The sequence below is a fragment of the Equus przewalskii genome, chromosome 9, assembly GCF_037783145.1.
Source record: "Equus przewalskii isolate Varuska chromosome 9, EquPr2, whole genome shotgun sequence".
NCBI lineage: Eukaryota > Metazoa > Chordata > Mammalia > Perissodactyla > Equidae > Equus > Equus przewalskii.
The window spans coordinates 16,545,498-16,570,771 of record NC_091839.1 but is presented as its reverse complement, the minus strand read 5'-3'; the positions used below and the strand labels follow the sequence as shown (position 1 = coordinate 16,570,771).

The following is a 25,274-nucleotide window of genomic DNA, read 5'->3' as shown; positions in this document are numbered from 1 at the left end:
CCTCAAGCAGAGAACCTCTGAGTTTATCTATCTCACAAGGTGTGAAAGAAAAATTTTAAACAACTAGACCAGATGATCAATAAACTGTCACACTGACCAGGTAAATGAACACAGCGTTTAGGCTGCCAGGTGGTGAATGACAACAGTCACAGGAGATCACAGGAAGGCCCCACAAGAGGGCTAACACCTCTCAGAACACCACAGCACACCCAAGATGGGGAGGCCGACCAGACCACAGAGACAGACAACCACTCTCCCTTTTCAGTCTCCAACTGTGGCGCTCTGACGTGTCTCCCCACCACATACGGACGGATGAAATGCCTATGAGGCGGCAGTCTACAGCAGCCTCTGTGCAACCCTCACTCCTCCCAGACTGTCCTCTGCCAGAAGCCACCACCAGGCCCACGGGTCTGCACAGGGGACAACTTCTTCCATGTGTCCTCTATCAAAAGGAATGACTATTTTCTGATTCTGTATTGTCCTACACACATGCTCTGGCCTCCAACAAAAAAGGGGAGATGGGTAAGGGAGGAAGGGCAGAGCCAAAACGAAAGGTTAAAAAAAAAAAGGGAGAGGAGCTTTGAGCAGGCCAGTATTACAAAGATTCCACAGGCAGGGAGAGCCCTTCAAGACGTGTTACTAGGGGCAAACACTCGTCCACCGCCATCTCCCGCTCCACACCCCACCCCCAACTGGCACACCAACTGTTCCAGAAGGCCAAGGCTACCACCTCAGATCTCTGTAGCACCCAATGCCGCGATGGAAGCAAACGCGACAGTGGGGAGGCAGCCTCTGCGACCAGCGGAGAAATCTGACAGTCTCTGGAACATCAGTTACCAGTTTAGGAAGAAAAATCAGCTCTTTGTTCTTCGTCTCCTCTCTTCCTATTATGTAAACTCGGGCTGTGGGCATGCAGAAACTTTCTGGGCTGCCAGCGACGTTACAGCTCTGGAACACAAACTGAAGCTGTCCTGCACACACAGTTGTTTTTATTCTTAATTAGCTGTCACTTCCACATTAAGAATAAAAAACAAAACGCTATTTATACCGACATGGGGAGCATAAACTCTAAAATAAATTCAGAGAATTAATCATGATTCACAAGGTCAAAATTCAGAAATGAAGAGACACCAACAGAAATGAACTAAAATTCTTTAAGTCAATAATGGCAAAGACACATGCCACAGATAATTAGAATGACCAGACTCTGCCTGTCGGAAAACTGAGAAGTTAGAAGATAAAGGCACCATATAGACCCACTACCGAACCCCGCCTCCCGCCCCGGTCTCCTATACCAAACGCCCTAATATTGGATGAGTCAACGGGCCAACTCTGTAGATGACAAGGAATGTTTTTTCTCAAATATGTTCACAGAGAAGTATTTCTAAATAAGTGCTGAAGTAAACAAAGTCTGATCAGAGCTCAGTTAGGAAATAAAGTCCTTCCAGTAAACGCTCCTTCACAGCTGGACGGCCGTTTTAATACGCAAGTGCCGCAGGGGAAAAGAAATCAGGCTTTTGATTTACTTAAGAAATAAAATAAATAAACCGAGAACATGCAAAAGGTTCTCTCCCAAGTTAAGGAAGGAAGACGGATGGCCGGCGTTTCTGTAAAAAGCACCTCTTCCCCGGCATAAATCTCCAAACCTGGAGCCCGACCTAAGGGCGTGGAAGAAAACAGCCCAAGGAAAGGGGCTGAGGCACACGTCCCAGCAATAAGCCCCAAGCCCCAATCCTGTCCGCCAGTTCCTGGCGCCCTTTCTCACTCTGCCAAATCAGGTGGCTCAGAAGACTTGGGGCGCGGCAGGGCTCCCTCGGAGACTTCCTGAACACCAGTGAGTCCCCCCATCCAGCACGGATCTGCCGGCTGGGAGCGCCTGCAACACCAGAGGGCAGAAACCCGAGTGACACTTGGCACTCTCTCTTTCAACAAACAACTGCAGAGCTTTGCAAACCCAGGCCCTCACTGTGCTGAAGACCAGGAACGCGGAGCCTCCCCGGGGCAGAGGTGAACGAGAAAGAAGCCCACCCGCCCCACCCTCCCCAGAGGTCACCCTGCACACCAGAGGCCCTTAGGGAGGGCAAGACGGCAGCTCCTGCGGCCCCAGAGCAGTAAATACCAAGCGTGGCCACAAGCTCCCGATGGGACTGAGGGGAACTTGAGAGCTGGCATTTCCTCAGCCAGGGGTAAAACAAAAATACGACTTGTCAGCTCGAAAAATCCAGAAAAGCACACTCCTAAGTGCTCCCAAGGGGTGCTGTCCTGGAGGTGGAGGGGGGAGAGGGTACAACTGCCTCTTGACAATGGCTCAGAGGCGGGAGGGAAAGTGAGAAGGAGAAGAAAGACCTGTGAGCAGCTGCACTCTCCTTTTCCGAAGGACACAAAGCTGCAGAGCCCAGGGAGCTGAAGGGGCTGGGGCGCAAAATGGAGCGAGGAAGAATATGGGGCAACGGAAAGAGATCTAGCCCCCGCGCCCCACTAACCTTGGTAGAAGTGGGGGGAAAGGGGGAGACACTCCCAGGCTCCAGAGAGCAGCAACCCATCCCCCCCCCACAATTTCTCCGGATCTCCCAGGATCCCTGGGGATAAAACCCTGAGGGTCAGGGCACTGGAGCAATCTGCAGTCTACATCAGAGCCCAGAGAACCCCGGGCCCAAGCCAGCCCCTTCCCCTCCAAAGCCGAGGGATGGAGCCCAGAGAGGGGCCTGCCTGGAGGGGGGAAGCCCTCCGGGGGAATGGAGGGTCCAGGCTGCGGAGCTGGGAGAAGCAAGCCTGACAGGAACTCAAGGGGAAGAGAAGGAGCCTGGCAGGGCACAAGGGGGAAGAAAAGGTGCAGGAGGAAACAAGTCCATCAAAGAGAGAACTGCGAGAGGGGAATCAAAAGGGAGGGAGAATCTACCCAAGAACTGGGGGGGGGGGGGGGGGGGCGGATAGTGATAGGAAGGAATGTTTGAGAAGACGTTTCTAATACTGGGCAGAATCGAAGGAAGGAGAACTCAAAAAGGAGGGAACAGGGATGGCAAAGAAGGAAGGACGAATACGAGCAAGCAGAGGGTGGAGGTTGAGAGCTGAATCAAAATGGTGGGGGGAGAGAAGGCCAGGTGGAACAGCAAAAACTGAAAGGCAACAGAGGTGGGAGGCAAGTACAAGAGGACCAGGGTTCAAGAGGCCCACTCCAGCAGAGGCCGGCGGTAGGCAAGCGAAAGTGGGTCACAAAAATAGGTGGGCAAGTGGACAGCTCCGAAAGGGGCAGAGCTGGGAGGAAAACACGAAATAAAGAGGAAGGGGCAGAAGTGAACAAATGAGAGAGCAGGTGCAAAAAGGATCTGGGGAGGCCTGTGAGATGCAGAATGGGGAGGGAGGGGGGCCGGGTCAGAGGAAACTTACCAAAGGTTGAGTTAAGTAAAGGGCAAGTCTGAGGAGGGTCAAAATGGAGAGGAGAGGACTTGGGAGCAAAGAGGAGGCGGGAAGCAAGTCTTCAGCAGAGAAGGGAAGGGGAGTCAAAGAAAGGGGGAGTAAATGAATGGACGAGCTCGAGAGTGCCAATGAGGAGAAGGGGAGAGAGGAAAGCGAAAGAACCCAGGGGCAGAGCGGGGGCCTGCACAGCAGCACTGGGGCTGCGGAGAGGGGGGGTGAGGGAGAGGAGGCAGGCAAGCGAAGGGCCGGAGGAGAGCTGCAGGGTCGCAGAAGGGGGAGGAGGCTGCTTCGTGGAAGGCAGAGAAGGAAAGCAAGCAGGGTAGGGGGCACAGCAAGATCCGAGTGTGGGCAAGGGGCAGAAAGGTCTGGAAGAAAGGAAAGGGTGTGAATGGCAAACGGGAGCCAGGGCTGAGAAGGGCAGGAGGCAGGCGCGATGCATCCGAGTCCCAGAGTGGGGAAGGGGACAGAAGTGAGGCACTGAAGGGGCAGAGCGCCGGGGGGCATCCCGGGAGGGGCAGCAGGTTCCGTGAGCGGGCCCGAGGGTCCAAGAGGGAGATGAAATTAGGTCCAAAGAGAAGACCTGGGGGCAGCAGCGCCAAGGCCAACAGGGTCTCAGATGGATCTCCAAAGAGGGGGAACCAACCGCAGTTCCTAAGGGGACAGCTCCTGGGGGTGCGAGAGGAGGGGTCACAGCAGATGGGTCAAAGAAGGGGACAGCCCCGAAGGGTGGGGAGAGCGGAATCGGAGACGCGGCAAAGGGTCACGAATCCCAAAGTGGGGGTACAGAACGCAGGGATGCAGAAGGGTCCCCGAGGAGGTGGGTCCGGGATCACTGCAGAGTCCAGGAGGGGCGAGGGGCATCACGGAGCTGCCTGGGGTGGGGTGGGGGGGCGCAGAACTGGGAGGAGAGAGGCCGATCTGGGGGGGGCGAAGGCAGACCCCGAGATCCGCACGGGTCGGCGCGGGGCAGCGGCGGGGCCAGCGGGCCGGGGCAGGGCCCGAGGGCGGGCCGGGCCGCAGCGCGAGGCGGCGGGGCGGCCGGGGCCCGGGGGGCTGGGGGCCGCTCGCGCCCCTCCCCCTCCGGCTCCTCCATTGTTCGCGGGCTCCGGGCCCCGCCGTCCCCGCCTCCCCCTGGACCCCGCAGCGGGGCGGCGCCCGGCCTCGCCGCCGGGGCCCGCGGGCTCGCGCACTCACCAGCCGGGCGCTCAGCGCGGCGCCGGCCTCCGGGATCCCGGCAGCGGCCCCGGCGGCCCCGGCGCCATGTTCTGCTGCTCCTCGTCCAGCGGCGGCTGAGGCGGCGGAGGCGGCGGCGGCGGCGGCGGCGGCGGGGGGCCGGGCGGACCCTCCCTCGCGGGCTCCCTCCTCCGCCTCCTCCACCTCCTCCTCCCGCCGCGCCGCGGCTCTCCCTCGGGGCGGGGGGCGGGGAGGGGAAGGGGGGAGGGGCGGGAACCAGGGGGAGGGCGGACCAGCCTCGCTTGCTCCCTCCCTCCCTCCCTCCTTCGCAATGGCGGCGGCGGCGGCGGCGCCTCCTTCCTGCGGCCGCCGCTCCCGCGAGCGCGCCCCTCGCTACTGCGCGTGCGTGGCGCGAGGACCGTTGCAGGGGGATAACGGCCCCTGGGCGCGCGCCGCAAGGGGATGACCGGCGCGGGGCAGGGGAGAAGCGAGAGCGCGTGCGCGCCCCAGGGGCTCCTTGCCGCCGCCGCCGCCGCGGCCTAGGGCTGAGAATGGGCGCCGAGGACGCAGTGCGCGTGCGCCCCAAGAAAATGCCGCTAATGCGGTGGCTGCGGCGCGAGGAGACCCGCGACCCGGCAGAGGGAGTGCGGGGGGCGAGTGCGCGTGCGCTGGAAGGGCTGCCAGCCGCCGCAGCCCCTGGCGGGAGGCGGAGGGAGTGGCCCGCGGGAGGCGCGCGCACCCTTGCGCGCCCCAGAAGCAGCCAATGCCCCCCGCCCCACCGTCGCGCTGGTTCTTGCAGAAAGCGGGAGGGAGAGGCATGGCCGGGCTTTGGGGGCGGGGGCGAAGGACGCGATCCCGCTCGCGCGGGACCTGACCAGCCAATGGGAGGCGAGGGGAGGTGGTTTTGCCGCGCGAGCCGCAGCCCCCGGGATAACGGAGGAGGACAGAGGGGGCGACGTAACGTGGGGCGGTGGGGTGGGGCTGAGGAGGAGGTAGCGCACCCAGCGGAGGAGCTGATTGGGGGACGTGAGGAGGCGTGGCCCGCCGCAGCCCAATCCCAGCGTCTCATTTCGTCGTCCCGGAAGAAGGGGCGGGGCCGGGGAGCGCGTGCTCTTTCCCTGACCGTGAAGGAAATCTGCGGGCAACGCGCGCGGTAATGCAACTTGCTCTTCAGTCGGCGACCTTCTGATCCCCGGGAGAGGGGCCAGGGCCCGGCCCTGCGCGCAGCCCTGGCCTCCGAGTCAGCCGTGTAGAAATGACTGCAAATCAAATGTCAGTTGTGATGCCTGGAGCGGAAATAGTAGTGATGGGAGGGGGCGACGCTGTAACCCTTGAGTTCCTCTGATCTGAGGAGGGGTTCCTCTGGGACCCCTCCGGAAGTACGGATCGTGGAAGATGAACATTCTGGGCGCCGAGTCAATATTTATGGAATGCATGAAGAAAGGCTGTGCTTCCTATTGCGTTCTGTGTTTCTTTTCTCAGTCTTTTCATCTATAAAATGGAATGATAATCTTACCTCCCTCATAGGGTTGCTGTGAGAATTAAATGAATTATATTTGTAAAGTGCTGAAAATCGTGCCTTGCGTTATGCGTTGAGAAATAAAATTACATGCGCTCAAGTTTTAAAACATCCCAGTAAATAAAGCTTTTCTGATTACTGATCAGGGTCGTTTCCACTGACTTTTTAAAAAATTTATCACTTTCAATACATGAAATTTTATTTTCAGTTGTTCGTGACTTTTTTTTTTTAAGTTGTTTTAAGCACTGTGGGCTAGATTTTCTCTACGCTGCCACTGCAACCCCTGGTTTGTAAGCTATTTTGAGGTCATTTGAGGGAACACTGGAAAGACTAGGGGGAGGGGACACTCGATTCCCCTACCTCAAATTAATATACGTTAATAACTCCAATGCAGTGTTCTAGGTCCTTCCAATCTTGGAAAGTTTCTGACCTGGCAGCACCTGGAGGAGAGAGAAGACTGGTTTTACTCTGGACCTAGATGGCCCCTTCCCCTCTTTTGGAGCCTGTCAACTCCGCCTTATCCTTCAAGTCTAGCTCGAAGTCACTTCCTCAACGTGGCCTCCCACATTTGGCCTGACCCCTCATTCTTTGATAAAAGTGGGCACCTTATGCCAGACAACATTCTAAAGCACTTTAAACATATTACCTCAACCCTCACAACACTTTATAAGAAGGTTATAGTCATTATTCCAGTAAACTAAGGCACAGAGAGGTTACACAGCTAGTAAGTGGCAGCTTTGACATTCAAACCCAGACAGCTGGGGTCAGATAACCGCACACCTAGCACTTTTTCACAGCATTCCATTGGGGTTGAAGTTCTGTATCGGTATCATCATTTTATGGGTGAGCCCTTTGAAGGCAGAGACTCTCTCCGACTAGTTCCTTGGTTTGGCAAGTGGCCCACGATAAATACTTGTTAATGGATAAATGAATAAATCCAATGTTAAGCACGGGAGCGATGGCTGGCACTGGGGCATGGTAGCCAAAAAGACACAGTCCTTGTCCAATGGCTAACTCCTACCCCCTTTTCAGATGCTAGCTCAAATATCCTCTCTTCCAGAAGGCCCCTGCCAGGCTGCATCAGGCATCCCCTTTAGGCTCCCACAGCCCCTCTGGGTCTCCATCCAAGCCCCCTCTGGGTGGTCCCTATCTAGTGACATAGGTCTTTCTCTCCCACCGGACTGTGAGACCTGTGAGAGCAGGGCTGGAGCTGTCTTAGTCATCATTGATGTCCCCAGCATAGGTCCAGACACAAAGCAGGGGCTCAGGTAGAGTTTCCCTAGATGCAGGAACAGAACTACCAAGGAGCGCCTCCCCAGCTCTGCAATTCTTTCCAGTGCGCAAGAGGGCGGATGATCGCTGAGCAAGCCAACCACAGGAAGCAGGCTTCCCTGGGGGCAGCCGCCCCCGCGCACCCGGCCAGCCTCCACTCCAGGATAAATAAACAACCGAGTAAACAATTAGCTGACTTAGAGAAGTGCCGACTGCCGGCCTGGGCCGCTGTCAAGATTTCTCAAGCATCGCCCTAGGGGCCCAGATGGCCGGCACTGGAGGTCACATCAACCGGAGGGCCGGGGTAGGTACAAGGCGGGGCCCGCATTAGAGAGATACACAAGCAGAAAAATCCACAGAAGAGTTTTTGCAAAGAGGGTGGAGGTGGTGCGGCATATTCTCTCTCCATTCCTCAGTGTCAGAAAGAATCAGAGGGTGGGGACCAGGGCTGCGCTTGACCAAAGAGTCGGCGAGCTCACAGCGCCCCCAACAAACCGAACAGAGGAAGCTGTGGCTCGCTGGTGCAGCCGGGGATGTCAGAGAGCAGTGAACTCTTCCGCCATTGGCTGGAAGGGCAGCCAATCACAAGAAAGGACCGGGAGGCGGAGATGCTCGGATTCACTGCACGATCCCGGCGCCGGGCCAGGGCTTGACACGCAGTGGGCACGCACTAAACATCTGATAGAAGGGTGGGTGAGGACCCTCTCAACTTCTATAAACTTGAAAAATGGAAATAGAGGGCCAGCCCCAGTGGCCTGGTGGTTAAGTTCAGCTCGCTTCCCTTCCGGGGGCCAGGGATCGGTTCCGGGCGCAGACCTACCTCTCTCTGTTAGCGGCCATGCTGCTCTGGCGGCCCATATACTAAAAAATAGAGGACGATTGGCGTGGATGTTGGCTCAAGGCGAATCTTCCTCAGCAAAAAAAAAAAAAAAGGAAATATAACATGCATACCAAGAAGTTCACAAATCACAAACATACAGCTGGATGAATATTCACAAAGAGAACACATCCTTGTAACCAGCATCCAGATTAAGAAACAGAATATGACCTATGTTTCAGAAGCACACCCTGCCATGTCCCCTTCCAGTCACTCCCCTCCCCCCACAAGGAGAACCTCTATCTTGACTTCTATGACTGTGGATTGCTTTTCCCTGTTTTTATGCTTTATATAAATGGAATATGGTAAGTGACTTCTTCTCTTTTCTTTTCTTTTCTTTTTTTGAGGAAAATTAGCCCTGAGCTAAGATCTGCTGCCAATCCTCCTCTTTTTTTTTTTTTTTTTTTTTTGCTGAGGAAGATTGGCCCTGAGCTAACATCCATGCCCATCTTCCTCTACTGTATATGTGGGATACCTGCCACAGCATGGCTTGCCAAGCAGTGCCACATTCGCACCCAGGATCCAAAGTGATGAACCCCATGCCACTGAAGTGGAACATTCTAACTTACACCACTGCACCACCAGGCCAGCGGGTAACTGGCTTCTTTTGATCAACATTGGTAGATTCATCCACATTACTGTGTGTAGAAGTAGATCCTTCATTCTCAGGGCTGTCTAGTATTCCACGGTGTGAATGAACCACGATGTATTTATCCATTCTGCTGGTAGTGAGCATCAAGGTAGTTGCCACTTTTTAGATATTACGAATAGTGCTGCTATGAACAAGTTAGGACATGTCTTTTGGGAAACATGTACTTCTTTCTGGTAGGTGTGTACCTAAGAGTAAAATTCCTGGGTGTGGTCGTGTTCACCTTCCCCAACCAGTTTCCCACAATGGATGTACCAATTTTCAATCACCTTCTTAAGGATTTCAGCTGCTCCACCTTTTCCCAAACACTTGATATTGTCTGTCCTTTTAATTTTGGCTATTCTAATGTCTGGGTAGTGGTATCCCATTGTTGGGTTTTTTATTTTTTCTTTTTTGAGGAAGATTAGCCCTGAGCTAACATCTGCTGCCAATCCTCCTCATTTTGCTGAGGAAGCCTGGCCCTGAGCTAACATCTGTGCCCATCTTCCTCTACTTTATATGTGGGACACCTGCCACAGCATGGCTTGCCAAGTGGTGCCATGTCCGCACCCAGGATCTGAACCGGGGAACCCTGGGCCACCGAAGTGGAACATGCGCACTTAACCACTGTGCCACCAGGCCGGCCCCTACTTTTATTTTTGATTACACAATAATACATGAATTTCTTGTCCTTGAAAAAATTTAAAATACTCCAGAGAAGAGGCAGTCTCCTTGGACAACACAAAGCCATCCCACTTGCCTCTCCAGAAACATGTTTTCCGCCAGACCTCTCTATACATGTACGTGAATGCAGCATATAGTGTCTAGAGGCATTGACTCTGGAGACAGAATGCCTGGACTAGCATCTCAGCTCCACCATTTACAAGCTGTGTGACCTTGGGCAAGTTACTCAACTTCTCTGTACCTCCATTTCCTCATCTACAAAATGGGACTGATAATATTAGTACCTACCTCACAGAGTTGTTTTAAGGTTTCAATACATGAATTGCTTAGAAAAATGCCTAGAACATGGCAAGCGTTATGTTGGTGATATTTACTACTGAGTTGTGAAGTTTTTTTTTAACATAAATCGTGTAACATTTTTTATTGTGGTAAAATATAAGTAACACAAAATTTACCATTTTAAGCACTTTTAGGTGTACAATTCAGTGGCATTAAGTACATTCATAGTGTTGTGCAGCCATCAGCTCTATCCATTTTTAGAACTTTTTCATTATTCCAAACAGAAAGTCTGTATTCATTATACGATACCTCCTCATTCTGCCTCCCTCCCACACCCCAGCCCCTGGTAACCTCTCTTCTACTTCCTGTCTTTATAAATTGCCTGCGCAGAGGTTAAGTGCGCACATTCTGCTTCAGCGGCCCGGGGTTCCCTTGTTCGGATCCCGGTGTGGACATGGCACCACTTGGTGCCGTGCTGTGGCAGGCGTCCCACATATAAAGTAGAGGAAGATGGGCACGGATGTTAGCTCAGGGCCAGTCTTCCTCAACAAAAAGGGGAGGATTGGCAGCAGAGGTTAGCTCAGGGCTAATCTTCCCCCCCCCAAAAATTGCCTATTCTAGGCACCTCATATAAATGGAATCATACGATATTTATCCTTTTGTGTCTGGCTTCTTTCACTTAGTCTAACGTTTTCAAGGTTCATCCACGTTGTAGCATGGGTCAGAACTGCCTTCCTCTTTCAGGCTGAATAATATTCTCTTGTGTGTATATACTACCTTCTGTTTATCCATTCATTTGTTGATGGACATCTGGATTTTTGCCTATTGTGAATAATGCTGCCGTGAACGTTGGCGTACAAGTATCTGTTTGAGTCCCTGTTTTTAATTCTTTGGGGATATATACCTAGAAATAAAATAGCCAGATTAGGGCCAGCCCTGGTGGCCTAGTAGTTAAATTCGGCATCCTCTGCTTCAGCAGCCTGGGTTTGGTTCCCAGGCTCGGACCTACGCCATTCCTCTGTCAGTGGCCATGCTGTGGTGGTGGCTCACGTACAAAGAAGAAGAAGATTGGCAGTGATGTGACATGGATCAGGGCTGTCCCAGGGAGGGAAGCCCAAGGCGTCCTGGCCTACACGCTGATCTATATGACCCAATTCATAGCTAACATTATACGACCACCCAATAACCAGACCCCACCTGCACTGATACCATTTTAATGACTTTTACATCCTCTTTCCTTTGTTTGGTAAAAATAAGTCACATACCCGCGCCTTATAAATTTAGCCCTGACCCTCAACACATTGCAGCTCTTCACTGCCCACGGGTCCCTGTGCTATTCTCTGAATAAAGGAGCACTACTGCCAGACCTTGAGGGTCCAAGAAATCTTTCTTTTGGGGCTGGCCCCGTGGCCGAGTGGTTAAGTTCATGCGCTCCACTGCAGGTGGCCCAGGGTTTCGTTGGTTCGAATCCTGGGCACGGACATGGCACTGCTCATTAGGCCACGCTGAGGCGGCATCCCACATGCCACAACCAGAAGGACCCACAATGAAGAATATACAACTATGTACTGGGGGGCTTTGGGGAGAAAAAGGAAAAAAAATAAAATCTTTAAAAAAACACAAAAAAGAAATCTTTCTTTTGACTCTTTGAGTCTCTGAGCCCACATCAGATGTTAGCTTAGGGTGACTCTTCCTCAGGAAGAAAAAAAATTGCTAGATCATATGGTAATTCTATGTTTAACTTTTTTGAGGAACCACCAAATTATTTTCCACAAATGGCTACACCATTTTATATTCCTACCCACAATGTACGAGGGTTCGCATTTCTCCATATCCTTGTCAAGACTTGTTATTTCCTGTTTGTTTTTTTGGTTTGGTTGGGGTTTTTTTTTTTAAAGATTTTATTTTTCCTTTTTCTCCCCAAAGCTCCCCGGTACACAGTTGTGTATTTTTAGTTGTGGATCCTTCTAGCTGTGGGATGTGGGACGCCGCCTCAGCATGGCCTGATGAGTGGTGCCATGTCCTCACCCAGGATCTGAACTGGCGAAACCCTGGGCCGCCGAAGTGGAGCACGTGAACTCAACCACTCGGCCAAGGGTGGTTTCTTGATAGCGTCCTTTGATGCACAAATTTTTTTTTTTTTTTGAGGAAGATGAGCCCTGAGCTAACATCTGCTGCCAATCTTCTTCTTTTTGCTGAGGAAGACTGGCTCTGAGCTAACATCCGTGCCCATCTTCCTCTACTTTCTATGTGGGACAGCTGCCACAGCATGGCTTGCCAAGCTGTGCCATGTCCGCACCCAGGATCCGAACTGGCGAACCCTTGGCCGCCAAAGCGGAACGTGTGCACTTAACCACTGTGCCACCGGGCTGGCCCCATGCACAAATTTTAAATTGTGATGGAGTTCAATTTATTTTTTCTTTTGTTGCCTACACTTTTGGTATCATACAAGTCATATAACTTTTAAAAAGAAAACTGTGGCAGAGATTACCTTAGCCAACTGGTCAGACTTAACATCAGCAAGGCGGAGACAAACCACATCACATGCCCCAGGTGGGATGCTCCGAGAAGGACACAGAATCCCTTCTGAGACATTCCTGCCCCTAAAACTTCAACCTGGATCTGCTCATGAGAAAACATCACACAAACCCAAATTAAGGGACATTTTGCAAAATAATTGATGTAGATTGTTCAAAAATGCCAATGTCTTGAAATACTGACCAGGCCAGGGGACCATTCCAGAAGAAAGGAAATGAAAGGAACATGACAACTAAATGCAACCTATGATCCTGGATTGGATTCTGGAACAGAAAAAAAATCTATGACGAATATTCTTGGGAAGATCAGAGTTATTTTTAATATGGACCTATATTAGATAACAGTGTAGTTTTAATGTTAAATCTGCTGAATGTGATCATTAGATTGTGGTTATGGGGAAGATGTCCTTGTTCTTTCTTTTTCTTTCTTTCTTTTTTTTTTTTTTGGTGAGGAAGATTGGCCCTGAGCTAACATCTGTGTCGACCTTCCTCTACTTAGTATGTGGGATGCCACCACAGCATGGCTTGATGCACGGTGTGTAGGTCCATCCAAACATGTGAACGCCAGGCCACCAAAGCAGAGCATGCAAACTTAACCACTACGCCACCTGCCGGCCCAGAGATGTCCTTGTTCTTTTTTGGTTTTTTTTTTAAAGATTGGCACCTGAGCTAACAACTGTTGCCAATCTTTTTTATTTTTTCTGCTTTTTCTTCCTAAATCCCCCCAGTACATAGTTGCAGATTTTAGTTGTGGGTCCTCCTACTTGTGGCATGTGGGATGCTGCCTCAGTGTGGCCTGACGAGTGGTGCCATATCCGCGTCCAGGATTTGAATCTGCAAAACCCTGGGCCGCCGAGGCGGAGCGTGCAAACTTAACCACTTGGCCACGGGGCCAGGCCCTGTCCCTTATTCTTAAGAGGACCACACCGAAGCGTCACAAAGCCTTTTGGGATAAGTGGCCCAATGTCTGCAACCAACTTAAAAATGGTTCAAATAAATATGTAAAGAGTAAATGTGGTGTCGGCAATTAGTTCATCTCATATATAACATATATTAGATGAATGAATAATGTATCGGAGGTCATTGTACTGCTATTACTACTTTTTAGCAGATATGAAAATCTTCTATGTAAAACGTTGGAGAGATAATAAAAAAAGTCAAATGATACAAGGTGTGGGTACCACTCTGTGGCTTCCTTTATTTCTCCATCACATCTTAGGGCCGCTCCAGGTCAATACAGAGAGATCTCTCCCGTTCATCTTAACTACTGCATAATATTTTGCTATGTGACTGCATATGGACCGATTGACTGTCCCCCCGTCCAAGCATAGTTTGTCTCTTTCTGATTTTTCCCTATGGCGAGCACGCTGTAAGGACATTGCAAGGGAGAGCATCTTTCCAGAGTCCATACTGAAGTGGATGTGCTAGGACTGGTCCTTTCTGTCTGTACCTGCGGGATGTCATCTCAGACTCTAAACCATGCAGGTCGTGAGATTTCTGAGAGCAGAGACAAAGTCTGTTTCCGGCTTGGGCACTCTATCCTCCCCGCCCATATTAATCATTGCTTGCTTAATTTCCTCTTGTCCTTCTGATCTCAGCTCAAATGCCACGCCCGCTGGGGAGCTGTCCCTAACTCTTCCGCCACAGGTAATTGTGGTGGCCAGCCCCCAAGATGGACCTCGATGATTCCCACCTGGGATTCAGGTCCCCTCCTACCTAGGGTACGGTGGATCTGTGTACCAATGGGATATTGTGGAAATGACAGGGCTTGACTTCCGAGGCAAGATCATAAAAGACATTGCAGCTTCCGCCTTGCCCTTGCTGGGATCATTCAGTCTAGGGGAAAACAGCTGCCACACGAGGACACACATGTGCTTGTGCAGAGGTCCACCCATCAGTTGCTGAGGAACAGAGGCCTCCTGACAGCGAGCGTTCTTCAGCCGACCCTGTGAGTGAGCCTCCCGGAGCCCCGCAGATCCCTCAGCCCCAGTCAAGCCCTCAGGTGACTGCACCCCCAGCTGACATCCAACTTCGCCCTCAGGAGAGACTCCAAGCCAGAACCACCCAGCAGGGCTGCTTCCTTCCTGATCCATGGAAACTATGAGTGATAAGAAATGTTTAGTGTTGTTTGCTGTCTTTTTTTTTTTTTTTTTGGTGAGGAAGATTGGCCCGGAGCTAGCATCTGTTGCCAATCTTCCTCTTTTTTTTTTTCATTTTTCTCCCCAAAGCCATACATAGTTGTATATCCTGGTTGTAGGTCATTCTAGTTCTTCTATGTGGGACGCCGCCTCAGCATGGCTTGGTGAGCAGTGTGTAGGTCCACGCCTGGGATCCAAATCCATGAACCCCGGGCCGCCGAAGTGGAGCAAGCGCGCAAACTTAACCACTCAGCCATGGGGCTGGCCCTCTAAGTCGTTTTTAATTTATCTGTGTAGTGTCATCTAAATGTATTTCCCCTGCTAGACCATGAATGCTGTCAGGGTGGGGACAGTGTCTGTTTTCTTGCTGCCTGTTCATTTATTCATTCATTCATTCATTCAGCAGATGTCTCTTGAATACCAGCCTTGTGCCAGGCATGAAGCTGAGCCCTGGAGAGCAGGGCTGGGACTAAGGTGGGACAAGTGAGCTGCCCAGGGAACAGATTTAAAGAGGGGCTCACTGTCAGGCTCATGCAAGGGCTGGCTCAGCACCTAACGGTGACCGCCTTTTTAAATTTTGTACTCTGGGCACCTTGCTTTCCTGATCCTGGTCCCAGTCCTGTTGGAGATAGAGCGGTGTGTAAGACAGAAATGAGCTCTGACCTCTTTTTGCCTTTACAATTATTCCATAGCTATGTATTAGTTTTTCTGCCATTACTACACTTTTAATTAACATTGTTCTATGATGTGCTTTGTTTTTATTAGGGCAAGTCTCCCCTTTACTTTAATAAATGTAGTAATACCTTTATTGAGTGCTTACTACATGCCACCGTGTTCTAGGCGATGTAGATAGTTAATAGACAGGGTCTACCATCATCAGCTTACCACCTAATGGGGGATCTAGATAATGCGTGCACACACACACATCCCCAAAGAAAATCATTAGAAGTTGTAATAAAGACTATAAAAAATAAAACATTGTGGATCTAGAGAATTCTGGAGGCAGGAGAGGGGGACCTTTGTGTGTAGGGTCCTCTATATGGGTCTGTGGAGGTGGTGTTTAAGATAAAGGAAGAGGGGAGACCAGCCAAAGGATGAATAAGGGGAGGCGGGAAAGACTTCTTGCATTTGAGCAACCCTACTGGGGTGACCCCTTGATCGCCCCTATTTTACAGATGAAGAAATTGAGTTAAGAGGTGAAGTTGATGGGCTGGCCCCGTGGCCGAGTGGTTAAGTTCACGCGCTCCGCTGAAGGCAGCCCAGGGTTTCGTTGGTTCGAATCCTGGGCTCAGACATGGCACTGTTGATCAAACCAGGCTGAGGCGGCGTCCCACATGCCACAACTAGAAGGACCCACAACAAAGAATATACAACTGCGTACCGGGGGGGCTTTGGGGATTAAAAAGGGAAAAAAATAAAATCTTTACCAAGAAAAAAAAAAAAAGGAGGTGAAGTTGGGGCTGGCCCCATGGTGGAGTGGTTAAGTTCATGCGCTCCTCTTCAGTGATCCAGGGTTCACCAGGTAGGATCCTGGGGACAGACTTACACACGCCCTCGTCAAGCCATGCTACGGCAGCATCCTACATAGAAGAACGAGAAGGACTTACAACTAGGATACACAACTATGTACTGGGGCTTTGGGGAGAAAAAACAAAAAGAGGAAGGTTGGCAAGAGATGTTAGCTCAGGGCCAATCTTTCTCAAAAAAAAAGGGGGTGAAGTTGCCGGTCCAAAGTCACAGTTAGGAAATGCAAGACGGAGAATGTGCACACAATTCTGACTCTCAAATTCATCTTAAACCAGTGTCTCCCACACTCAGTGTATTTTAAACGCACTGGGTGATCACGGTAAGACAGTTAAATTTCCAGCTCCCTAAGCCAGTTTCTTATTTAAATCTACTATTCCAAGACTATACTTTCAGTGATCATTTCTACAGTTCGTAAATCTACTATTCCCAGCACGCCTTTCTCGCTTTGGCGGGTAAGTGGAGGGAGAGTTACCAGAACTACATTTCCCAGAATGCAACTTCCGCCGTACTGGCTGTCAAGCATTTCGGGAATTGCAGTCCTCCGAAAAGACATTCACTCGAGGCTCCCAGCATGCATTTGGAGTCTGAACCTTAATGGCAAAAAGACAGTCGCGCAGCATGTTGGGAAGCGGGACCCGCCCTCTCCCCGCCTCGTTTACTGCCCCGACGAGGGAATTCATTCTTGGGACTACAATTCCCAGCAGGCTGTGTGCGAGAGGGAGGGGCCGGTTCTTCTACCGGAAGTCTACTCTAGCCCTGGGTCCCCCCCTCTGCTGCCAGAGCCGGAGTCGCCCAGGAGCCGCGGGACCCGGGCCGCTGGGGTCCGGACGGGGGTCGCCATGGTAACGGGGGCGCGCCCACGCTGGGGACGGGAGGAGGGTGGGCCCACGTGCTGGTCCCCGAGACTCGGTCGCGTACTGACAAGCCCCCCCAGCCGCGGTGCGATGGTCTGGGCCGGGCGCGGGCTCTCGGGATTGGGGCCGATCCAAGGCCGGGGAGGGGGGAACCGGGCGGGGACTGTGGGCGCCGGAGTGCACCGGGGGTCTCGGGGCCAGGGAGCATTGGGGACCAGGTGCCAAGGGGAGCGGGCTGTGCAGGAGGGAGACACTGGAGACGACGGGGGGTTGAAACAGGGAGGCAGCTCTCGGGGCTGATCTGGGAGGTGGGGAGGGGTCGTCCCGAGAGGAGGGCTCCCTGGGGGTGCGGCAGGATAGCTGGAGAAGAATGGGAGACACTGGGAAGGGACAGAAGGGGTCTCTAGAGGCAGGGAGCTGGCATGGCTGGCGGAGAGAAGGCGTTGAAACGAGCGGGATACTGCTGATGAGAGAGGATCTCGAGGGGAAGAGACTGGGCGCTGGAGGCGGGCAGGAGGCAGCTGTGGGGACCGGGGCTTTAGAGTCGGGGAAAGTCCTGCAAAGGGGAGAAGGCTTGGAGGGAGGGCGTGGGCGCTAGGAATGAATGGGGAGCAGTGGAAGACGCCTTTCCAAGAGGAGGGGTCTTGGCGGGTAGGGAGGCGGCCTGGAAGTCTGAGCGATGGGGGCGAGGACTTGGATCTGGCCCCCCTCCTCCGGGGTGGGGCTTTGGACCATAAGGAAGGATTCTTTGGGCGGGGAGCTGGGAAAAGAGAATGGGGATGGGTGTCAGAACAGAGGAGGAGTCTCCTCAAGGAACGGGGTCCTTGGAGGCGAGAGGTAACTTGTGGAACAGGGGAGGAGGCCCTGGAGTCAGAGAAGGGATGTCCCTCCATAAAAGGCCTAGGGAGGCCTGAGAGAGTGGATTGAAATGGAGAAAGTGGAGATCAAAAGGGAACATCTCCAGGGGAGGGGGCTTGGAGACAGGGAAGGAAGGGGGGCATCCACAGGGGACATCGGAGGAGAGAGGATCCAGGAGAGAAGGGACTTCTCAAGGTGGACTCCTGGGAGGGGAAACGGGAAGAGGTGGATGAGGGAATTTGGGAGTAAGAGGTGGCGTTCTCCCTCAGCTCTGTAGGCTTGCTGCTTGCTCTCCTTCCTATACGGCACACGGCTCTGGCTCAGCCCCCAGGCCGTGGCTGCCCCGTGTGGGTTCCCCACCCACCCCCTTTCCCCTCCCGCCCAGGACCCCTGCCCTGCTAGGAAGTGCTTTTCCCTGGCTCAGCAGAAGGGGTTCTTAGAAGGAGAGTGTAATATCCTGTTCCCATCCGGCCTGACTGGTTGGGGGAGGGGGATGGAGTGTGTGGGGAATGACGCTTAGGAAAGAGAGGGGACTCCCCTGGAAGGGTGGAGGCCGCCACAAGTCAGCATAAGGGGGTCCCGGGCAAAGCTTTGGGACCCCCCCAGCTCTGCCTCCTGGTTGTGAGACTTCTTTTTTCGGAGCCTCAGTTTCTTGATCTCTAAAACGGGCACAATCATGCCTGTCTCAGGCAGAACTGGGCCCAAAGGCAGGCTTCCTAGCTGGGTGACCCTGGGCCCTGGTTTTCTCCCAGTCAAATGGTGATGTTATGATTCCTCTAGGAACTAATGCTTATACAACACCAGTACGTGCTGGTCACTGTGCGACACCCCTTGTGTTTATTGACCTGTGCAGCAGTCTTCTGAGAGAGGTATTCTTATGATGTCCAGTATACAGAAGGGCAAACTGAGGTCCAGAGAGGTTAAGTGACTTCCCCATGGACACACAGCCAGCAGTGCCAGAATTCATTCAGACTCTAGAGTCTACGTTCTTAGCCACTTGGTCAAATGCCTCTCAGTCATACAATAGCTAACTTGATGAAGTGCTCAGTATGTAATAAGCACGGTGCTAAGTACTTTAGGCATTAACTCTTCAAAATTTCCATAGTAGCCCTGTGGCAGTTGACCTGGCATTTCAGAATCATCAAACATATTTCCTGGCCGTCACCGGGGGTTACATAGCTGACACAGAGCGCATGGTCTGAGCCGGGCTCTGTTCCGGGTACTCCTCATATATTGTTTACTCCTCATCACATCCTTACGTGGCCTTATTTTCTAGGTGGATAAACTGAGGTGCCAAGCATTGTCACCTAAGAAGTGGCAGGTGCTCTGGAAAACAGCTTAGGAGTCCCCGAAAATGTTAGCCGTGGTGTCCCCCTAGGACCTGGCACTTCCACTCCTAGGTGTGTACCCAAGAGAGACGAAAACATACGTCCACGTCAAAACTGGCACACCCATGTTCATAGCACCATTCTTCCTAATCGCTAAAAAGTGGGACTAATCCCCACGTCCATCAGCTGATGCATGGATCAGCCACGTGAGGCACGTCCGTGCTGTGGAATATCATTCAGCCATGAAAAGGAATGAAGTTCTGATCCAGGCTACAACACGGTCGAACCTTGAAAACACGCTGAGTGAAAGAAGCCAGACACAGAAGGCCATGTACGGTGTGATTCTGTTTATAGGAAACCTCCAGAATAGGCAGATCTCTAGAGGCAGAAAGACTGGTTGTCGCAAGACCCTCCGGGGCAGGCAGCAGGGACTTATCTCCCTGGTGGCCGTGGGTGGGGCCGGGGCCGGAGGGCTGCCAGGCCTGCCTCCCCGCCTCTCTCACTTCCTCCTCCTCCTGCCCCCAGATCCGCTTCATCCTCATCCAGAACCGGGCGGGCAAGACACGCCTGGCCAAGTGGTACATGCAGTTTGATGACGATGAGAAACAGAAGCTGATCGAGGAGGTGCATGCCGTGGTCACCGTGCGAGACGCCAAGCACACCAACTTTGTGGAGGTGACAGCCCCGCCCCCACCCCGTGCCTCCCTCCCTCCCTCGCTTCCTTTTGACCCCTCCCTCCCAGCCGCCTGCCTGACCCCGCAGACCCTCCCTCCTTCCCAGCTTGCTCTCTTCCTTCCTTTTTGGGTGCTTTTCATTGTGAAAATTTTCAAACCTACCAAGGAGTATGATGAGAGAGAAGTAGATTAAAGACTCATATTAAAGACTCATACGCCCCCCTAACCCAGATCTCATCAGGATTAATTTTGAGGAAGATGAGCCCTGAGCTAACTACTGCCAATCCTCCTCTTTTTGCTGAGGAAGACTGGCCCTGAGCTAACATCCGTGCCCATCTTCCTCCACTTTATACATGGGACGCCTGCCACAGCATGGCTTGCCAAGTGGTGCCATGTCCACACCCGGGAGCCGAACCGGCAAACCCTGGGCCGCCAAAGCGGAACGTGCGAACTTAACCCCTGCGCCACCGGGCCGGCTCTCGTTTGCTGTCTTTTAATTAAGAAGGCTCCTCCTTTAATCCCCACGGCCTTAGTCTGTTCAGGAGGCCAGGTGGACTGTCCTGTAGAATTCAACAAATATTTACCCAGGGCCGCTGTTCAAGGCGCTGGGGACAGCAGGGAGCATAGCAGACCCGAGTCCCTGTCCTCGGAGAGCCGATAGTGAAGACATAGTGTGTGAGGGGGTGCAGGTACCAGGGAGGAAGCAGCAGGAGTGGTGGTGGTGGAGGTGCTGGAGCGTGTCCACCGGGGGTGGCATGCGGCTTCCAGTGGCTTGCTCAGGAAGTCTTCATTGAAAAGGTGACATTTGAGCCAAGACCTGAAGGGGCTGCAGGAGTCACAGGAGATGCTATCTGAGAGAGGAACATTCCAAGCCTGGGGGCCCAGCAAGTGCAAAGGCCCTGAGGCGGGAACGTTCTAGAATATTTCTGGAATAGCAAGAAGGCCAGCGTGTCTGAGGTGGAGTAAGCCAGGGAGGAGGGTGGGAGGAGATGAGGTCAGAGATAACGAGCAGATGTGCAGGGCCTGGTGGGCCGCGGGTTCCCGCTCCGAGTGAGGCGGGGGGAGTTCTGAGCAGAGGAGGGACGTGGGCCAACTTAGGGATGCCTTAGTAGAGGACAAGAGCAGAAGCGGGGGACCGCTCGGGAGGGCACCGCTGTGGCCCCGGTGAGATGCTGATACCTGGAGCTGACCCGGAAGCAGTCGGGGAGGCAAAGAGCGTTCTGGAAGTTTAGCCAACGGCAGGGCCGAGGGTTGGGCGTGGAATGAGAGAAAGCGGAGCCACTGCTAGGATGACACTGTCATTTTCTAAGGTGGGGCGGCCCTCAGGAAGAGCAGGCGGAGGGTCAGGAGCAGGAGTGAGGGAGTGACAAGTCAGAGTTCAGGGAGAGGGCTGGGCAGGAGATGGCCATATGGAAGGTGCTGCCCCTCGAGGGTAACGGAAGCCAGGGGAGTGAGCACGGACGGGGGAAGAGCAGAGAAGAGAAGAGGGGCCGCACCCGGAGGGCGGAGAGCAGGCGGTGGAGGAAACCAGGAGATGTGGGCATCCCAGCGGCCACGGGGAAAGTGTTCCCAGGAGGAGGGCAGGACTGGCCCCTGGAGGCGGCCACAGGTGTCGCTGGTGGCCTTGCCAAGAGCAGTGTGGTGTGGCGGTGGGGCAGGGGCCGAGCGAGCAGGTCCAGGAAGGGACAAGAGGAGAGAAGAGGGACATCGGGGATGCCTCTCTGGTGGGGCCTCCTGCTGCCAGCACAGCACAGAGAGTGACCATGTCTGAGGGGCCGGGGGGAGTCAAGGAGGCCCGAACAGACAGGAGAAGTCAGAAAGGCCAGCTGGTCGGAGTGTCACAAGAGGGCCTGACCCTCAGGCCTTAGGTTCCTCTGGATCCAGGCCCACGTGTCCGTTCGTGTGTTTATTTAGCAACCAGCCCCTGTGTGCCTCAGGGGCCAGCCCTGTGCTCAGTTCACAGTGGGGACTGAGACAGCCCGGTGAGGGCCACAGACCTGTCCCCAGACCGTGAGAACCCTGAGAGTGTGGGGCTGGGATGGAACAGCCTGGTGGGAGGCGGGCACCTGCCCCAGCCTGGGAGTCAAGGAGGGCTTCCCGGAGGAGGAGAATTGTCAGGGAAGCAAAGGGATGAGTCACCAGCCTGAAGGCCCGCCATCTGAACTCTTGCTCTCGTTTATTTACTCACGCACGTTCCTTAGCACCTGCGTTCGTTTCCTGTGGCTGCTGGAACAAGTTACCAGAAGCCTCGTGGCTTAAAACGGCACAAGTTTGTCTTACAGTTCTTGAGGTCCATAGGGCTGCGTTCCTTCCAGAGGCTCCAGGGGAGAACTTCCTTGCCTTTCTTGGCTTCTGGAGCCGCCTGCAGTCCTCGGCTCGTGGCCCCTTCCTCCGTCTTCAGAGCCGGTAGCAGAGCGTCTTGACATCTCTGATCCACGCTCCTGCCTTCCCCTTTCCCTTGGAAGGACTCTCGTGTTTGCACGGGGCCCACCCGGGTAATCCGGGGTCGTCTCCCCGTCTCCGGATCCTTAACTTAGTCACAGCTGCCAAGTCCCTTTTGGCGTGTCGGGTCCCGGATTCACAGGTGGCAAGGATTAGGCCGTGGACACCTTGGGGGACGTCGTTCAGTCTACCGCGGCACCTCCTCAGTGTGCAGCCCTCCGCAGGGCAGCGCTGGGGACGCGGGTGACAGCCCCCGCCTCCCTCCCGGGGCTCACAGTCCGATGGGGAGACAGACCTGTCCCTGCACTGTGACCCTGGCGTGATCCGGCCTGGGACGGGCGTGTTCAGAAATTAAACGGGATGAGCTGGGGAAAAAAGAATAAAAATGCAGGACGAGTGTTGGCCTTCGCAGTTGCCAGCAGGTGGCGCCACACGCACACGCTCCCCAGGCCTAGAGCTGGGATTTTTCAGATTTTGGCCACAGATGTCGTGTGTTGCAAGCCGGTGTGCCTGTCTGTATCTGAGTGCACCTATCTCTCTATCTGCTTACACGCGCTCGTAAAACCAGCGTCTGTGTCCCCAGCCCACGCGGATTTATTCCTGGGTCGTGCGTATGTTTCTGCGCTGGTGTTTGTATGTGTGTTATAGTTCAGTTAAGGGCAAGGCTGGGATCATCTTGGTCACCAGTGATGACTGTTGCCCAGCACAGAGCCTGCACACAGTAGGTACTCAGATATGTTTGCGGGATGATTGAATGAATTAGTTCCAGGCTGAGGAATTTGTCTCCAGAGGCAACAGGGAGCCCCGGAAAGGTGGGACGGGTGCCGTGGGACACTCTAGCCTCCTTCTCGGTTCTGAGCTTTTGCACCAGCTGTTCCCTCCGCCTGGGGCCCTCCAGCCCGTTCCTCATCTTCCAGATCTCAGTTCAGATGCCCCCTCCTCCAGGAAGCCCTCCCGGACCCCAGGCTGACTTAGCCGCCCCCTCTGGGCTCCCGCAGCCCAGCCCTGCCCACTCTGGGGAAGTCTGAGGATGAGTCTCGCTCCACCGGACTGTGAGCCCCAGGAGGGAAGGGTCCCCACTGTGTCCCGTCTGCCGGGCGCCCTGTGCTCACAGCCTCTCTGCCCGCAGTTCCGGAACTTCAAGATCATTTACCGCCGCTACGCCGGCCTCTACTTCTGCATCTGCGTGGACGTCAACGACAACAACCTGGCCTACCTGGAGGCCATCCACAACTTCGTGGAGGTGCGCGGCGGGCGGCGGGCGGGCTGGGGCCCCAGGCGGCCCTCGACTCCTGGGACCCAGCCCCGGTGTCCTATCTCGGGACGCACAGACCCTCCGTGCCCTCCCCTCGGCGTCGGGGGTCGGGGTCTCTGTCGTCCTCGACCCTCCTCGCTGTTTCTTTCTGTCTGTGTCTCGTTGCATCTCTGTCCTCTCCGCTCGAGCGTGTCTGCCTCTCTCCCTCCCTCTGCCTCAGTCAGTCTCTTTGCCGTCTTTCTCTGTTCTCGTCTGATGCTCTTCCTTGTTTCTCTCCCTCACTGTCTTTCTCACCATCTCGGCCTCTTTATCCCTCTTTCTCCCTCCGCACTGTCTCTCCCTGCACCCCTGGGTGTCTCTCCCTTCCCTCCCCCTACTTGGTGTCTCTTTTGCCCCCTTTCTTTTTTTTTTTCTTGAGGAAGATTAGCCCTGAGCTAACATCTGCTGCCAATCCTCCTCTTTTTTTGCTGAGGAAGACTGGCCCTGAGCTAACATCCGTGCCCATCTTCCTCCACTTTATATGTGGGATGCCTACCACAGCATGGCTTGCCAAGCGGTGCCATGTCTGCACCCGGGATCCGAACTGGTGAACCCCGGGCCGCTGAAGCGGAATGTGCGCACTTAACTGCTGGGCCACCGGGCTGGGCCCTTTTGCCCCCTTTCTGCTGACCTCTCTTGTGTCTCTGTGTCCCTCTCTCCCCACCCGATTCTTACCGTCCGTGTCTCCGTCCCCCAGGTCTTAAACGAGTATTTCCACAACGTCTGTGAGCTGGACCTGGTGTTCAATTTCTACAAGGTGGGCTCCTGGTGCGGACGAGGACGAGGGGGCCGGCGGCGGGGAGGCGGGTGGGCCGGGCCCCTCTGCCGCGCTGAGGCCTCCGCTGACGTCTGTTTCCTGGCTCTCGGGCGTCAGCTCCTGAGGTTCAGACCAGCCCCCGGGCCCTGCTCTCACCGGGGGTCTCCCCTCGCTCAGGTTTACACGGTCGTGGACGAGATGTTCCTGGCGGGCGAGATCCGTGAGACCAGCCAGACGAAGGTGCTGAAGCAGTTGCTGATGCTCCAGTCGCTGGAGTGAGGGCGGCCGGCCCCTCCTGCCCCGGCCTCCCCGGCCCGGCCCCCCAGACTCGCCTGCTCGCTTCCCCTTCCTGGCCTGGGCCCCCCCAGCAGCCCCCTCCTTCCGCTGCCCAGGAGGGAGGGACCTGGGTGGGGCGGGGCCATACAGGAGGAGACTGCGCCCCACTGCCTCTGGGCCCCAGCTGTGGGCGGAGGCCACCTTGTGTGTGCCGAGTAACCGTGCACTGTCATGTGATGACGTGAGTGTGCGTACGTGGAGCCCCCAATAAACCTGTGGTCCCCGCCTGGCCTTGTGTCTTGGAGTCCTTGCCTGTCTTCCCTGGGAGCCATGGGCCATCAGTGAGTGAGTGAGTCAGTCAGTCAGTCAACAAACCCTCCTCATTGTGCTGTGCAAGCCGGGGGACCCATTTGCATTCCCACCTTCTCCTGCCCACAGAGGGCCCCCAACACTGGAAGGGGTGACAGATTTAGATGCCAAGCACTCGCTGCTGAAACCAGAATACAGCTGATGGCACCGAGCGTGTCCTGGGCATCCTTCTAAGCGTTGACATGTGACCTTAGTGCATCCTCACCAGGGGATGAGGAAGGTGCTGTTAGTGTCCCCATTTTCCAGGTGAGATCACTGAGCCCGGGACGGTTAAAAGACTCGCTCGAGGTCCCAGAGCTGGTCAGTGGCCGGGCCAGGTTGGTTTGGGGCTAGTTCTGAGCCCAGAGAGGCGGCTCCAGCGTCCTCGTTTC

General features: G+C 54.2%; 2 protein-coding genes across 3 annotated transcripts in view; one reads left to right on the top strand and one right to left on the bottom strand.

The window, feature by feature from the left end:
- ARHGAP35 (Rho GTPase activating protein 35) overlaps positions 1–4,750 on the bottom strand; it is a 111,059-nt gene extending 106,309 nt beyond the window's left edge. Inside the window, exon 1 of one of the 2 annotated variants that reach the window (XM_070633056.1) lies at positions 4,612–4,750. The gene's annotated coding sequence lies outside the window, so the exon portion shown is untranslated. Of the gene's footprint in view, positions 1–1,765; positions 1,857–4,611 lie in introns of those variants that run through there. The other variant, XM_070633057.1, reaches the window with a different exon arrangement.
- Positions 4,751–16,660: 11,910 nt separating this feature from the next.
- On the top strand, positions 16,661–24,825 carry AP2S1 (adaptor related protein complex 2 subunit sigma 1). Its single transcript, XM_008544606.2, has 5 exons — positions 16,661–16,893; positions 19,617–19,766; positions 23,337–23,450; positions 24,199–24,258; positions 24,436–24,825. Exons 1-5 carry the CDS (start codon positions 16,891–16,893, stop codon positions 24,535–24,537), a joined length of 429 nt encoding a protein of 142 aa, XP_008542828.1. The 5' UTR covers positions 16,661–16,890; the 3' UTR covers positions 24,538–24,825.
- The last annotated feature ends 449 nt before the right edge of the window (positions 24,826–25,274 follow it).